At 39.2% G+C, this 17,161-nt stretch overlaps 1 protein-coding gene across 1 annotated transcript; it reads left to right on the top strand.

Moving 5' to 3' along the window:
- The first annotated feature begins 1,326 nt into the window (after positions 1-1,326).
- fam102bb (family with sequence similarity 102 member Bb) lies at positions 1,327-17,054 on the top strand. The gene is made up of 11 exons (XM_046835989.1): positions 1,327-1,804; positions 3,634-3,754; positions 3,841-3,870; positions 5,303-5,419; positions 5,755-5,801; positions 8,703-8,806; positions 11,140-11,235; positions 12,140-12,350; positions 13,019-13,155; positions 13,253-13,322; positions 15,008-17,054. Exons 1-11 carry the CDS (start codon positions 1,671-1,673, stop codon positions 15,048-15,050), a joined length of 1,110 nt encoding a protein of 369 aa, XP_046691945.1. The 5' UTR covers positions 1,327-1,670; the 3' UTR covers positions 15,051-17,054.
- The last annotated feature ends 107 nt before the right edge of the window (positions 17,055-17,161 follow it).

Here is a 17,161-nt window from a genome sequence, read left to right as displayed (position 1 = left end):
GAATTGCTCCAGTCAACATCTTGAAAGAAGCAGAATCACTGGTAAGTCTTGTGGATGGAGGGAATATTTTGACGAAAGACAAATGTGCATAGAAAATCAAACCATTCACCAAAAGAAGCAGTGAAGAGGATCACAATTAATATGTAATAACGTTTTTGCACTCACGTCTCCATCATTAAACACTCCCTGTAAACAAAAACACACTTCATATTAAAACTACTGTATAATGATTATTCAATTGCACCTTCTGACCAAACAGTAAAAAGTATAATAGAAGGGAATTATTGACAATTGCCTTCTAGATAGAGTACTTGCTGTCTTTTCATTATTTATCAAGTGTTTCTTGCTGTGTTGAGTTTAAAATATGTTCTACTTTTCACTTTTTATTTTTAAGTCTCAGAGAATGTAGCACAGCAGTTTTGCTCATAGCTCCATAAAACATTCGTCAAATGTATCAGTCAGAGACAACACATGGTAAAGTTTATCATGATTATAAAACAATACTACTGCCATATAAACCATTGAATGGTCTCTAACAGCAGGAAGCAGAGTACTGTTACGTTCCAGCATCCATAAAACCAGAGAATCCACAGACTCTACAGGCATTTGATGAAAATTAAATGACTGGATTTTGGTATCACACACATAAGGATGGTTTTGACCCTTGTGAATTTAGTTCCTCTCATGGTTTCTTCCTCATATTATTTCAGGATAATTTTCCCTCACCATCATCATCATCAAAAGTATAATTGTTAATTTCTGTAAAGCTTAAAACTGAAATGAATGTGTTCAATATCTTACAGAGTTTTGTAATGTTATGGTACCTGGTCTAGCCTCTAACCTTTCTTTCTCTAAAGTTTCTGAGTTTCATGGCTAGTACAACACCCCAGTGAAATTCTGTGACCTGGTCAAGTACATTGATCATTGAAGTTATTATATTAAATAACCCAGTATTGAGTAGCAGAATTGCTCAGACGGGACTGCTTAAACTTTATCTCTCATCAAAACTTTCAAGCCAAAACTATTAGTTTTCTGACAAACAATTCATTTCTTTCAATGTTTATAATCATATTGGGGTAAAAATGAAAATGTGTACTTATCAGTTAAGTCAGTAAAAGTCAAGATGAACAAAGTTTAAACAAAATAGTGCAAATATGCATTTTTGGATAAACATTTGGTACATGTTCCCATATGGGGTATATCATATAAAGTAGAAAATTATTAAGAGTAGGCTTTGATTGTGTAGCATCATGTTCTTGAAATGTACTTCTCTGGGCGGGGCGGAGCGGAAAGTGGCAGAAGGTGACAGAAGGGGGCGGGGCGGAGTAGTACACGTCACTGTGTCACGTGTCTGTCCGGCGGCTCTGCACGGAGCAGGATTCGAGCCTCGGCCGTGTGTTTACTGTAACCGAGCACCGGTTCAATGCGGCGGTAGGTGACAGCTCTGGAGATGGAGGAGGTGGAGGTGAAGGAGCAGATGTGAGAGTTGATGGAAGCCATTAGGGAAGATCTCGACGCTGTGTTACAACGCTAACAGTGTTAGCCGTGTGAGCTAGCGACGCGGCCGGTAGCAGCAGCAGGAGGAGGAGGAGGAGGTTGTTGATCTTTTCCCTGGTCCTGTTATACAGTGACAGTGTTGTGCCGTGTCTACCAGGAAGAAGCCATTAAACATGATGAAGAAGAAGAAGTTCAAGTTTAAAGTGGATTTTGAGCTGGACGAGCTGTCTTCGGTGCCGTTCGTGAACGGGGTCCTTTTTTGTAAAATCCGGTTGCTGGACGGCGGTTTCTCCGAGGAGTCATCCCGGTAAAGACTCCCCGAGTCCGGCTTCACTGCCACTGTCTTACTGACTGCGTTAACATCTTTTTTTTTTTTTTTTTTACTATTTTTAAATCATTCATTTCGATTATTTTAACCGTAATAATGTCTGAATGATGTCCTAATGTGTCTGATATCCTTCTGAAGGAACCCTGTTGTGTACACTAACCTTTTCTTCTGGATTCAGCTGGGCCAGGAACAGTTCAGTACACAATGGAGAAGCATCCTAAAGGGCTCAGGGAAATCTGTCCCTGTCTACTGTAGGAGTTTAGTGAAATCTGTCCCTGTCTCCTGTCAGAGTTTAGTGAAATCTGTCCTTGTCTCCTTTCAGAGTTTAGTGAAATCTGCCCCTGTCTCCTTTTAGAGTTTAGTGAAATCTGTCCCTGTCTCCTGTCAGAGTTTAGTGAAATCTGTCCCTGTCTCCTGTCAGAGTTTAGTGAAATCTGTCCCTGTCTCCTTTTAGAGTTTAGTGAAATCTGTCCCTGTCTCCTGTCAGAGTTTAGTGAAATCTGTCCTTGTCTCCTTTCAGAGTTTAGTGAAATCTGCCCCTGTCTCCTTTTAGAGTTTAGTGAAATCTGTCCCTGTCTCCTGTCAGAGTTTAGTGAAATCTGTCCCTGTCTCCTGTCAGAGTTTAGTGAAATCTGTCCCTGTCTCCTGTCAGAGTTTAGTGAAATGTGTCCCTGTCTCCTCTCAGAGTTTAGTGAAATCTGTCCCTGTCTCCTTTTAGAGTTTAGTGAAGGAAGGTGCTGTTTGCCAATGTCTGAGACCATGTGAGCATCCTCTCATGTGGATCTCTCAGGATGATGATTATTATGGTCAGGGTTATAGATTTACACAAGCACTCTGTATATGAAGCCAATGCCACTGTAAACACTTAACAGCTCGACTACAAACTGTTTCGTTTTGAAATCAATAGCGAGGTGACTGACAATGTGTTGATCTTTAAAAGTTTAACATTTCGAATACTTCATCTTGTTGGGTTTTTTACTTTTTCTAAACGTTTTGATTGCACTTCTCTGTGCAGTTTATACATTGGGATACAGGTGAGGAAACCAGTAACAAGTCCTGTTTTGACCAGATTTGATTGTTATTACCCTTTTAATTTCTTCATGTCCACAGTATTTCACTTGGTCCATAAATTGAGCAGCTCTTCTGTGGAAGTACTGCTTTGCTTGAGAGAGAGAGAGAGAGAGAGAGAGAGAGGGCGGGCAGGCAGGCAGGCAGGCAGGCAGGCATGAGAGTGTGTTAATGCTCTCAGTATTATGTCCTGTTATAATTTTTTTGTCAGATGGATAACACTCCCAGCTGGTTAGGTGTATCCAAGTTCTGTCATTCCTGATAGGAGGTGTTTCAGTATGTGCAGAATCAGGGACTTAGTATTCCTTTACTATGCTGTGTAAACCGATCTGCCATGTAACTTTCAAACCAGCTGCCTGATATAATGTGGTGGTTGTAAGATGAGCTGCTTAATTTCCAAGCTGTTCTCACCCTATCATTTCTCTTACTGTTAGGTCCAGAACTGTGTAGGTTTATTAATAAAATGTGAGATAGCTGACCAATGTCCTCTGTCCCCTAACTTTATAAAAGAGTCTTCTTCATGATCAGGTTTGGCTCGCTGAATTCTCGTTATTCAGTCTGTCTTTGGCTGTCATTTACATTGCGAAGTCTCCTCAGGAGCGAATTAAAACGCACCAGGCTACTACATTGTACCACCATTCATAAAATCTCACTGAGTGTGTGTAATGCAGTGGGTATAGTGTGTGTCCAGGTGTGTGCTGTTTTCTCTGAAGTCTGACAGTGTCGTGTGTGTTTTATAGAGAAACGGTCCAGGCGAACTGTGTGCGCTGGAGAACCCGGTTCTCGTTTCCATGTAAAATGAGTGCCAGTGCCGGAACAGGAGTTCTCGATCCTTGCATATGTCGTGTTTCTGTCAGAAAGGTACATTTTCATTTCGACACAAAGAGAACTAACAGCCAAAAGTAGTCAAATGCTGGTGATGTATTCATTGACTTTTTGTCTTACAGGAAATGAAAGGTGGGAAGACGTATGCAAAGGTAAATGATTTTCAGCTGTAATCAAGCGCTCATGCTGGAGGTGGTGTGGCAGCGGTGGGGGTTGGTGGGGCTGATTTAGGGACATATAATTGTCTCTGCATTGAGGGGTTCAAGCACACATGCGCCAGATGTGTAGTATTCAACTTATTTCTCAGTGATTTACCAATAATTAGAATAAAATATCTTCAAGATTTTTAGATTCAACAGAATAGGGATGAATAATGTCATCTATGTGACTAACCATGGCATGGTTGTTGGTATTTGAGATGGTTTAATGTTTTTTTAATAAAGTGAATGGAAGCTCTGCAGGCTGAAAGACAATTTAAATAAGCAGCTTTTACACCTGTGGTGAGCATCTCAGAAAACACAACACAGGAAACTTCGAGGTTGATAAGCTAAAACAGCTGAAAACCACATCAGATTGTTCTCCTGTCAGCCAAAAAGCAGAATTAATTTCCTCCAAAAGAACTGTTGATCAAAATGTAAAGCAAGTTCAATTATGGACATTGTCCAAAGCATCTTTACAGCAGTAAATACCACAATTTTAATTCCAAAAAAGGCGCCGTGTTAAATGTAAGTAAAAATCTTACAAACCCATTTTTTATTGACAATAGTAAAAACAGAAATGAAAGAGAAATCAAGTGTTTAAAGTGAGGAAATTAATCTTTACAAGGTTAATATAATATATATAATAATATCATTTTGAATTTGATGGCTGCATCAGGTCTCAAAAAGTTTTTCACTGTGTGGCATCCCTCTTTTAACAACAGTCTTTATAGCAGGGGTCACCAACTGTTTTAAAACTGAGAGCTACGTCTTGGGAGCTACGGATTAATGTGAAGGGCTAACCAGTTTGATACACACTTCTGAATTAACAAATTTGCTAAATTTACTTTTAATTATGTTATTATTAATAATTAATAATGTTCATCTATATCTAGTCATCTATACTTTAATATTTATCACCAATGCAAGTGTGATTTTAAAAAGAATAGCAACAAAAAATATTGATGCAGCTCACTGGTAAGTGGCTCAATGGTGAGCTATTTTTAGAAAAGGTTGGTGACCCCTGTTGTATACATTTGGGAACTGAGGAGATTACCAGTTCAACACCTGCACTCTTCTACTATGAAGCCTTGCTGTAATAAATGCAAATCCATTTTCATGGTTCTTGAGTTCAGCCCATCCACAGTAACATGGATCTTTAGGCTGTTCATGTGGAATTATCCTCAGCAGTGAGTATTTTATATTTCACAACATCCGAATAGGAAAATTCCCAGACATCAGCAGATTGTATAATACGCTAAAACCAACTGGTGCCAACAAACCACATCATGGTTAGAGTCACTTGGCCTGTATCTGGATACATAGAGATGCATTGGTGTTCTAAAAGCAATCCTAATTCGGCTCTTGCCTTATTGTGTGTTCTCAGCTGGGCTTTGCTGATCTAAACTTGGCTGAGTTTGCAGGTTCGGGGAGCACCACACGTCGATGTTTACTGGAGGGATATGACACCAGGAACACCAGACAGGACAATTCCATTCTCAAGGTACAGGCCTGTATACAGTTGATGTTTGTTCATTTATATATCTCTAAAAGATTTTTGGTAAATAAATGAATTTGGAGAAACAGGACTGCATGAATTGTGTAAATTCATTTTTCTCAGAAGTAGAACAGCATTTCTTTGCTATAAACTGAAGTCATTAGAGACAAAGTGATGAATACGAGATGAAGGAGCATCAGCTTTTATTTCCCATATTTACATTTACATGTGTTAAACAAAACATTTAAATCAATGATCTCATGAGTAATTTATAATGTAATTTACATTAAAAGCTTAATTTTATTTTCTCAATTTTCTGTGTGTGTTCTCTTATTGTTTAGGTGATCATCTGTACTCATCTAATGTCTGGAGACCCCTGTTTCAAAACGTAAGTGTTTTTGCAAAACGAGACCTGGTTCATTTGCATTTTAGTTTAAAATGCAATTTTGCCAGAGTATGGATTCAATACGAAAAAAATGATCAGGGTTTTTGGAATAGTTTTATTTATATACACTAAAGGAGTCATCAGATTTTCATTTATTATACTCACTTGGAATTCGTACTGAAGAAAAAAGCCATGTCAGAGAGGAGTTCTTGATAGTTGAGCACTTAGCAAGACTTAAATGATGAATTCGATTATTCAGACGATTAGCAGAAGATGAAGAAGAAGTGCATCCTGTCAGCAGCTTTTCAGGGAGATGGTGATTCCATCCACACCCTTGACTTGTGTTGAATAGGTGCTCTACAAATAGTCTGCAGTCAGATTTTCAACAATTCCTTTTCTTTCTTTCTTTTGTGTTTTTTGACAAGTTGACAAGACTATTGCTGAGTCATTGAAAAGATTTCCAGAAGAAGCCACTGCTGGTGTAATTGGTAAATGTGTGCTGCCATGCGGTACAGACCGACCGACAGCTTGTTTACATTTGATGAAATAATGGCAAATTAGATATTTGTTTAATAACCACTAAAGCCAATAGATACTTGTTGGGTGATTCCAATTCCAATTCTAGGTCATTTCTAAACATTGAAAATTTGAATGTAACAGTGCAATGATGAAGTGTTTCCAGAGCACTCTCTCAGACGTGTTTCCTGAATTCATTCCGGTGTCTCCATTAAGGGTTGCCCCATATACAGGGCTCGATATAGAACAGATTATTAATAGCGTGTAAAGAAAATGGTTTCATACAGCACATTTCTTAATTTGGGTGTTTAAATGAAGTCTCAAAGCTTCCCAAATGATCTGTCACTATTCCCAAGTCACTCCATTGCAGGAGAAGACATTTAGGTTTTAATGTCAGACCTCTCTTATATGTAGCTATTTTATTATTATTATTATTTATCTCTTTTGATTCGCTGCAGAAGATATATATATATATATATATATATATATATATATATATATATATATATATATATATATATATATATATATATATATATAATACATACAGTACAGACCAAAAGTTTAGACACACCTTCTTATTTAAAGATTTTTCCTTATTTTCATGACTATGAAAATGACTCACACTGAAGGCATCAAAACTATGAATTAAAACATGTGGAATTATATATGGAATTATATACATAACAAAAAAGTGTGAAACAACTGAAAATATGTCATATTGTAGGTTCTTCAAAGTAGCCACCTTTTGCTTTGATTACTGCTTTGCACACTCTTGGCATTCTCTTGATGAGCTTCAAGAGGTAGTCACCTGAAATGGTCTTCCAACAGTCTTGAAGGAGTTCCCTGAGAGATGCTTAGCACTTGTTGGCCCTTTTGCCTTCACTCTGCGGTCCAGCTCACCCCTAAACCATCTCAATTGGGTTCAGGTCCGGTGACTGTGGAGGCCGGGTCATCTGGCGCAGCACCCCATCACTCTCCTTCTTGGTCAAATACACAGCCTTTGGAGGTGTGTTTACGGTCATTGTCCTGTTGAAAAATAAATGATGGTCCAACTAAACGCAAACCGGATGGAATAGCATGCTGCTGCAAGATGCTGTGGTAGCCATGCTGGTTCAGTATGCCTTCAATTTTGAATAAATCCCCAACAGTGTCACCAGCAAAGCACCCCCACACCATCACACCTCCTCCTCCATGCTTCACGGTGGGAACCAGGCATGTAGAGTCCATCCGTTCACCTTTTCTGCGTCGCACAAAGACACAGTGGTTGGAACCAAAGATCTCAAATTTGGACTCATCAGACCAAAGCACAGATTTCCACTGGTCTAATGTCCATTCCTTGTGTTCTTTAGCCCAAACAAGTCTCTTCTGCTTGTTGCCTTTCTTTAGCAGTGGTTTCCTAGCAGATATTCTACCATGAAGGCCTGATTCACACAGTCTCCTCTTAACAGTTGTTGTAGAGATGTGTCTGCTGCTAGAACTCTGTGTGCCATTGACCTGGTCTCTAATCTGAGCTGCTGTTAACCTGCGATTTCTGAGGCTGGTGACTCGGATGAACTTATCCTCCGCAGCAGAGGTGACTCTTGGTCTTCCTTTCCTGGGGCGGTCCGCATGTGAGCCAGTTTCTTTGTAGCGCTTGATGGTTTTGTGACTGCACTTGGGGACACTTTCAAAGTTTTCCCAATTTTTCGGACTGACTGACTTTCATTTCTTAAAGTAATGATGGCCACTCATTTTTCTGTACTTAGCTGCTTTTTTCTTGCCATAATACAAATTCTAACAGTCTATTCAGTAGGACTATCAGCTGTGTATCCACCTGACTTCTGCACAACACAACTGATGGTCCCAACCCCATTTATAAGGCAAGAAATCACACTTATTAAACCTGACAGGGCACACCTGTGAAGTGAAAACCATTTCAGGTGACTACCTCTTGAAGCTCATCAAGAGAATGGCAAGAGTATGCAAAGCAGTAATCAAAGCAAAAGGTGGCTACTTTGAAGAACCTACAATATGACATATTTTCAGTTGTTTCACACTTTTTTGTTATGTATATAATTCCATATATAATTCCACATGTGTTAATTCATAGTTTTGATGCCTTCAGTGTGACTACAATTTTCATAGTCATGAAAATAAAGAAAACTCTTTGAATGAGAAGGTGTGTCCAAACTTTTTGTCTGTACTGTGTATATATATATATATATATATATATATATATATATATATATATATATATATATATATATATATATATATATATATAATATAAAATATAAACAGCATCCAAAAAAAACACTTCAGAGCTGAAAAAATCATTTGTCTAGCATATGAACATGTGTCTATGGGATTTGCAGGTTCTTAAATTGTAATCTATTTCCATCAAAGGCCTCCATCCACTGCCACAGTGATTGGGATCCAGGGAGATGGAGTGAGTCTGCTGGAAGAGCGAAGAGGTGGAGACACACAGAATCCCTACCTGGGGCTCTCAGGTATGTTCACTCTTCTGATTGTGAATGAAGATTAATACAGTCGCATGAAAAAGAAAGCACACCCTCTTTAATAATAAAACTCATCCGGTCCTTATCAGGTTTTAGAATTCGGTAGGCCTGCTGGTGTGGACTTTGCAGACTTGCTGGTGTGCCAGGGATCATTATCTGGTTGACCCAATTTGGCCGAGCTTTAGCTGCCGGACAGATGGTCTCCCATTGTCCTTTATAATAATTTGGTATAAAGTGGAGTTCTTGACCAGTGCTTGACAGTCGGTATGTGGTGTTTGTGCTGATATGCTGTGTTTGGTTTTCACAAAGGACATTGTTCCAGACATCTGGTGGTTTGTTCTGATGCAACTTTGCAAACCTAGCTACCTAAGCCGTGCTCTTTTTATCAAGAGAAGAGGCTTTCTCTTGGCAACCCTTCCAAACAAAAATACTCATTCAGTCTTTTTCACATTTATCATGATTATTTCAGTAATGCTGCCCATTATTCTGGAAAGGGTTATAAGGGGCAACATTACTGAAATATATCCCCCTGGTGTTGTGTTAACAAACACTTGAATACTCCAGACCAGCAAACTGATTAGGCTTTTTTTTTTTGTTTTTGTTTTTTAGAGGTGGTCACAACATTTAACTAGAAGCATGTAGCTACTACTACTATTAATTCATATGGAAACAGTCAAGGTGTATTCGATTTTCTCACTTGATTTCTCCATTTTGGCTTGATTTTTGTAAAATAAATAAATGACACGCCAGATGATTTCTATGACTTCCTGATATTTAACACCATAGAAGTCAAAGAGGGTTAATAAATGTCCTCTCACAGGAATAGAAGTATTCTCATTATTCTCTCTTTCCTGTCAGTCACAATGACACTAGCCAATCGTAGACATGCATCATTGCATCCCAGGTGAGCTCAGAGTGCTTTAAAAAAATGTTTTCCTCCTTTCTGATTTTTTACAATATTTTTTTGCATAATTATCACACTAAAATGATCAAGCAAATTATTTATATTAGACAAAGATAATCAGAGTAAATACAAAATTGCCATTTTTTTAATAGATTTTTTTTATTAAGTGGCAAAAAGTTGTTTAAAACTGCCATTTGTAAAACGTAGAAAATTATTAAGTCATTGGGGTAATAAAGTGATGGCTGAACATATGCAGGTAGAATTCATGGTTCCAACAATTATGGCAAGCCGTCCAGGTCCTTAGGCTGTAAAGCAGCCCCAGACCGTCATACAACCAACACCATGTTTGACTGTTGGAATGATACAATCTTGTTTGAAAAATGTATGATGTTCTTTTTATGAAATGCTGTGTTAGCGCTATGCCAGATGTAACAGGATGCACAACTTCTAAAAAGTTAAATGTTTTAGTTCAGTCAACAGAATATTTATTTAAAAGTCTTGGGGATAATCAAGATGTTTTTGGTAAAAGTGAGATGAGCCTTTGTGTTATTTTTGGTCAGCAGTGAGGCCTGCAGTTCTTTAGATGTTGTTCTGGGTTCTTTTATGAACTCCTAGATGGGTTGTCATTTTGCTCATGGAGTAATTTTGGTAAGCCGGCCAGTTCTTGGAAGGTTCACCACTGTTCCAAGTTTTCTCCATTTGTGGAAAATGGCTTTCACTGTGGTTCACTGAGTCCCACAACTTTAGAAATGTTTTTTTCCTTAAAAAAAAATGCATTTTATGTTTACTCAGGTTATCTTTGTGTAATATAAACAGTTGCTTGATGATCTCAATTATTTAACTGTGACAAATATGCAAAAAAATTAGGAAGGAGGAAATACTTTTTCACAGCACTGTTTATGGCAGACGACAGTTAACTCTTTAAGCACTGCCCTATAATGTAGCATGAGCTGAAGAGTGACGAGTTGTGGTGACAGAACTGTACATTAGTTCTCAGAACTGTACATGTCCTGCATCCTTTACCTTAATTGGTTGGGTGGTGGGTGCTAAAAGAGTTGCTAAAAGATTGCTTATTACAGATAAACCTGGATTCCCATAATGTTGTAAAGTAGAATCAGTGTAATGGAGAAGGAACATAACAGGCCAGGACCGCTCTACAGTTATGTGCAGTGTCAGATGCTGAAACCTGAGAGCTGTCAGGATACATCTCCAGTGGTGCATTGCAACCTTAGTTGGGGCTTCTAACACATAAGGAGCTCCATTATAGATTAAAGAGCAGCTTATAGATCAGTGTAGACAACGTTTTTACACTGTTAACCCAGACAGGTGGAACGTCACTGAAAGCAATTAAGGATGTGTGTTAAATATCGTCATAGTGTTAAGTATTTCTTTGTCTAATAAAAGTTCTTATTATCTACAGAAACCACAGGCAAGTGTGTCTCTCTGCCAGAGGAGCTGGGAATCTGTGGTCATTCTCGAACCTCCAGCTATGCTAGTCAGCAGTCTAAAGTATCAGGTAGGTGCGCCGTCCTGATTTTTTTCTTTCTCCTGACTTTTCTGATTCCCAAATTCAAGGATTTAAATGATATTTGTGTTAGTAATTTTACCAGGTGTTTTACATTTGCATGTTTATTTCATACTATATGTTTTTGGCCATAACATTGTTAAAAATGTTTTATAATGTAGCACAGTGTGTTTGCCACTGGAGATCAAAATATACAGAAATGGTTATATTTTAGCTTTTAAACAAAGATGTCTGTAATCAACTGATGTGTTAAATGTATGTGCAATATATAAATCAGGTTGTGTTGCAGAGCAGATGGCCAAGTATTTCTCAACACTTATTTAAGACCAACTGGGAGATTTATTGGTTATTTTTTACCATGGTATCTGTATAGCCATGCCATATGTACTTTAGTATGTCTGTGGCAGTCCATAGAACCGGCTGGTTGGTTGTACAGACCTCCACGTGCTAGCCAACTGCATTCATACTCATAATTGATACCAGGAAAAAATCTTCAGAGCCGTTGTCAGAACTTACACTAGTAAAGTGGGCCCTGGGTTCCTCGTGTTTTGACTGTTTCTGTATGACAAGGCACTGATGCCTTGATAGATTTTATTTTAATTGTACTGTGAGACATTTTAGGCAGTTGTGAAAAAATTCTGTAAAGTTTAAAGAATTCTTTCAAAAATAGAACTGTTAATAGTTAATTTTTTTATCAGTTAACAAAATGGAAAGAAAATGGAAAAGAGAAATCCAAACGTTTGAGGGTACACTGCAGGTAGGATGTTCCAAACAGCTTGGAGAACTAACCTTAGATCTTTTGTAGATGTAGGCTGCCTCAAATCCATCTGTCACTTCATGTTATCAAATGTGTATATAAAATACAATTTTGCATTTAACTTTGTTCTTTTTCAAGGCTACAGCACCGGCCACTCTCGTTCATCCAGCCTATCAGAGTTCACCCATAGGAGGAACACATCAATTGGTAGCACATCCACAGGCATCGCTAGCATCCCAGAGCCCAGTGAGGAGAGCCTGAGTTCCACAGCACCTGCTGCTGCTTCTGCCCTTGGAGCCTGTAGTGCATCGTCAGTAAACCCTGCTACACCAGACCGAACTTCCAGCAGGTCAGACGAGAATGCGCTGTTACATGAAATAGTACCACTGCACAGTATAGGATTTAAACAGCACACCTGGTTTACCTCTGCTGGTAGTCAGAAAGCCTTTCATAAGCTGCCCAAGGGATATAAGAACAACAGGAATCTGAGGCTGCCATGGGTACAGACTCACCCAAACACAGCTGAAGATCACCCAAAGATCTTGTCTTTTTTTCTGGTTTGCCTGTCCAGTTTGTTTGAGACTATTTCCATGATGGCCTCTGATTCTTGTTTTTGGATGATCAGAGTGGAGCCCAATGTGGCTACCTGCGGTTACCCATCTATGTCTCGGTTTGATGTGTAGGTTTTGTCCATGCTGGTGTTACTCCTCTTATCGATTGAATTTTTATTTTTTGTTTTTTCCACTACATCTCTTGAGAGAAAATCACCAATTACCAAACTACAAATCAGCTTATCTGTCAATAACTACCACGAATCAGTTAAAGTCAGGGGATTTCTTTGTTCTGATATTTGATCTAAACTATAACCTCTATGATATAGCAACAGTTTCAGTTAATTTGCATAGAAGTTTCAACTGACAGTGGTGAGGGAAAACCTCTCTGAGAAGATATGAAGAAACCTTGACAGGTACCAGTCCAGTGCTTATGGTTTCATAAAGTCGTGCTTCTCCTCTGCAGGCACCCGATGAAGCAGGACTCGATGGAATCTCAGCTAAAGCGGGTGGATGCCACTAGGGTTGATGCTGATGATGTAGTGGAGAAAATCCTACAGAGCCAAGACTTCACTCCTGGCATATTTGACTCGAGCAATGAAGGTAACCATAGCACCTCCTATCTCTGACCAGCCTGTAGGCTTTTTTACATTAGACCTCTTTAAGCTGAAGAAAACCATCAATGTTTGGTGTGTTTCAGAGGAGGGTCTTCGTTTATTTGTGGGTCCTGGAGGAAGCACAGCATTCGGGAGCCATCATCTACCCACCAGGTACTCGTCACTCTTAACAGCACCTCATCACTCACAACTGGATGTTTTTAAGCCCCTGTTAAAATGACAGGCTTATACAGTCAAAAAGAAATCAAGAAAACCTTTTCCTCCTTTTATCTAATCTCGCAACCAACACAATTTGATAGTAGCATGTACACAGCCTTTGCTCAATACTTAGTTAAAGCACCTTTGCCACCAGTTACAGCCTCAGGTCTTTTTGAGTTTGATGTTATTAGCTTGGCACCTACTTTTGGGCAGAGTTTTCTCTAGAGAACCTCTTAAGCTCTATCGGGTTGGATAGGGAGCATCGGTGCACAGCCATTTTCAGATCTCCAGAGATGTTCAATCGGGTTCAAGTCTGGGCTCTGGCTGGGCCACTCAAGGACATTCACAGAGTCATCTGTTATCCACTCCTTTGTTATCTTGGCTGTGTGCTTAGGGTTGTTTCACTCCAGTCTGAGGTCCCCAGTTCCTGCTGCTGAAAAACATCCCCACGGCATGATGCTGCCACACCATGCTTCACAGTAGGGATGGTATTGGCTAGGTCATGAGCAATGCCTGGTTTCCTCCAGACATTACGCTTGGCATTCCAGCCAAAGAGTTCAATCTTTGTTTCTCATGGTCTGAGAGTCCTTCAGGTAATTAAGGCAAACTCCAGGTGGACTGTCATGGGCCTTTTACTGAGGAGTGACTTCTGTCTGGCCACTCTACCATACAGGTCTGATTGAGGGAGCTCTGCAGAGATGGTTGTTCCTCTGGAAGGTTCTCCGCTCTACACAGAGAAACGCTGGAGCTTTTTCAGAGTCAGGTTCTTGGTCACCTTACTGACAAAGGCCCTTCTCCCCTGCTCGCTCAGTCTGGTGGGGTGGCCACTCTAGAAAGAGTCCTGTGATTCCAAACTTCTACTGTGCTTATTCGGACATTCAATGCTGCAGAAATGTTTCTGTACCCTTCCCCAGATCCGTGCCTCGATACAATCCTGTCTCTGAAGCCTACAGACAATTTCTTGAACTTCATGGCTTGGTTTGTGCTCTTACATGCACTGTTAACTGTGGGACCTTCTATAGACAGGTGTGGGCCTTTCCAAGTCATGTCCAATCAACTGATGGATGATCAGAGGAAACAGGATGCACCTGAGCTCAGTTTTGAGTGTCTTGGCAAAAGCTGTGAATACTTATGTACATGTTATTTTTTATTTTTAATACATTTGCAAAGATTTTAGACAAACTTCTTTCACGTTGTCATTATGGGGTGTTTGTCGAATTGTGAGGAAAATAATAAATTTAAAATTGTTTTGGAATAAAGTTGTAACATAATGTGGAAAACAGTGAAGCTCTGTGAATCCTTTCTGGATGCACTGTATTGTCAGCCTCATTAAATGAGCTGCAAGAATATCTGGTATCTTCTCAGCAATGTTCTTTAACCAGGCTCTTGTAACTAATTTATTTTCTTCTTGTTTTCTTAAATATTTTTAAAGCGTTTTACTGATGGCTGTATCTCATCAAAAGTGGGGAAGGATGAAGTCAATTATTGATTTTATTCATTCAACATAATAGAGACGTGTAGACTTTGTATATACACAGTATGCGAACAGGAAGCATTAACAGTCTTACAGTAAGTAAGAAAATAACTTTTCATATATTTAGTTCTGATTTATATATTTTTGTATTTTTTGTGTTCTGCAGGGTTGGTGGTGGTGCCTACGAACAAGTGGTAATCAAGCGCTAGCGGTAAAGGGTGTGGAAGGTGCCAAGTAGAGAGGTTACACAAACCAAAGTACAGAAGAGAGTGAGGTCTCTCCAAGCTCCCTGCCATCCCAGCAGTGTGATTCCTTCGACCTTCCCATTCACTCACTGCTGCTGGGGTCTGGGAATTTGCAAAGAGAAGCCTCTGCCATCATTATGGAGGCATGGGCTCCTCTGAATCGCAGGATAACTGCACTTTTTTCCCAACTCTGCTTTCCTCTTTATCTCATCTATAAAACATCTGACAAAGGCAGGAAACTAGTCTTACATTTTGGAAGAAAAAATAATCCAGAAAGGTTTTTGCTGCGTTGGCAGTTTTGTTCCAGTGTTTCGTCAGCTGTGTGGTGAAGATTTTAGCTCTTCATAAGATTGTGTATTCAGAGGAATTGGTTCACATATTGAAAGTGGCCGTATTCAGTCGAGTCATGCATCAGCAGCTCAGTATTTGTGTGTAGGTGAGAACCACGTGTAATCCTGCAGCGTTTCGCTGAAGGTCACATCACCATGGCGTACCGCTTGCTTCGGCTGATCTCATTACACAGAAGAGCTGACTTTAGCACAGACAATTACTTACACTCACTAGACGAAGTGTCACTTCTACATTCAAATAAATGAGTAATAAATTCTGAAAGCACTTAATAGAATAATAGTTAAAATAGTTGTTGGTCCTTGTAGTCTATTTCCTGTCAGATTTTTACAATTGTTTGTTAGAACTGGTCTGTTTTCAACTGTTGTTTGTGTGTGTCTGTGTGCAGTTCAGTCCGAGTCAAAATGTCAAACAATTGTTGTGCATTTGGCTGTGCGGCCATTTCAAGTGGTGTCTCACTCCTTCAGCACAGCACACATGGGGCCAAAGTCAAGCTACTCAGAAACTGCCATTATTAATAGCTGGACTGTGTAATAAAGCAGTTTGACCTTTCAGTCATAATTGCACTATGTACACATCATAGCTAATTAGCTCCTTTATTGAGCACAGAGCATATGATTTAAGAGCCAAAGGGCAGGAATTCACATTTTTATTATAGTGAATTATTGCCTTTGTAGCTGTGAAAGCAGTGTTTTTTTGTAGGTTTGATTTTCCCTTGAGTTGCTACAGAGATGTAGTCTGATATCGACCCTCTTTACTTTGACTTGTACTGCGTACACTTCTCGCTGTTGTCTTCTTTATTTTTTATATATACAGTATAGATCACACAACACTACAAATGTCTATTGGTGTGTGCCGAGTTTCTTGATTTTTTTTTTTGAGATATCTTGTTTCTCATGAGGGATTGTTTGAGTATTTTGATGTCTTTTTGTTTGGCGTGCTGTCTGCTAGTCTAGCCATGAACCAGGTTCTCATTGGTTTTATGTGCCACTACAAAAGCCATGTTTTACAAAGTGAGCCCACTTTTCTCTTCTTGGTTCTGTAATGGAGCGAGTGTGTGTTACTGTGTACATAGCATTATATTTTGCTAGCTCATTGGTGTATCTAAACTCTCACCCTAGGAAATAAGTATGTAGGGTTTGATTTAACTACCAAAGTCTATTACTTCTTATGAATATGCCTTCAGTGTATCAATGCCTGTAATAACTGATTATATTGTTTCTTAAATGATGTAATAACAGTGCCATTCTATGAGAAGCCTGGAGATTTAGGCCAGGGCCGAACACTACTGCAAAACATCAGTGTTGTTTCTCACAGCTCGGACCACCAGGTTTCCACAGTGCAGTGTTTCATACATTATATGTTTACAGAGTACCATTACAGAATCCCTAAATATTTCAATAGTTTGCATTCAGTGTGTAGGTACCTTGTTTTATAGTAAACACCATGGTGTTTTTATCTCTTCTGTGAAGCTTTTGCGCCTCGTACAGTGTCTGATGTAATGACTGTCAGATGACAATGTTTACTGTTCTGCATTGCTGTTGTGATGTTTAACTCCTTTTAACCAGTGCTGATTACATGTACCGCACACTGTTCAATAAACACAGTACATAAAAACAATGATGTGCAGATTTCAGATAAGATCCTTTGGGAATATTTCTGACCGCAGAACGCAACCCAACATATAAAAACAATATATTACATGTTACCAAGATTAATCATGTCAG

The sequence above is a fragment of the Silurus meridionalis genome, chromosome 23, assembly GCF_014805685.1.
Source record: "Silurus meridionalis isolate SWU-2019-XX chromosome 23, ASM1480568v1, whole genome shotgun sequence".
In the NCBI taxonomy this organism is placed as follows: domain Eukaryota; kingdom Metazoa; phylum Chordata; class Actinopteri; order Siluriformes; family Siluridae; genus Silurus; species Silurus meridionalis.
This window is presented reverse-complemented; position numbering and strand designations above follow the sequence as displayed.

What these genes read in the sequence shown, in the direction of transcription:
- fam102bb (XM_046835989.1), top strand. Translation starts at nt 1,671, where the DNA reads ATGATGAAGAAGAAGAAGTTCAAGTTTAAAGTGGATTTTGAGCTGGAC. An exon ending in GTGGGAAGACGTATGCAAAG is followed by an intron (nt 3,871 to 5,302) that starts GTAAATGATTTT and finishes GTGTGTTCTCAG; the next exon opens with CTGGGCTTTGCTGATCTAAA. An exon ending in TCCCTACCTGGGGCTCTCAG is followed by an intron (nt 8,807 to 11,139) that starts GTATGTTCACTC and finishes TATTATCTACAG; the next exon opens with AAACCACAGGCAAGTGTGTC.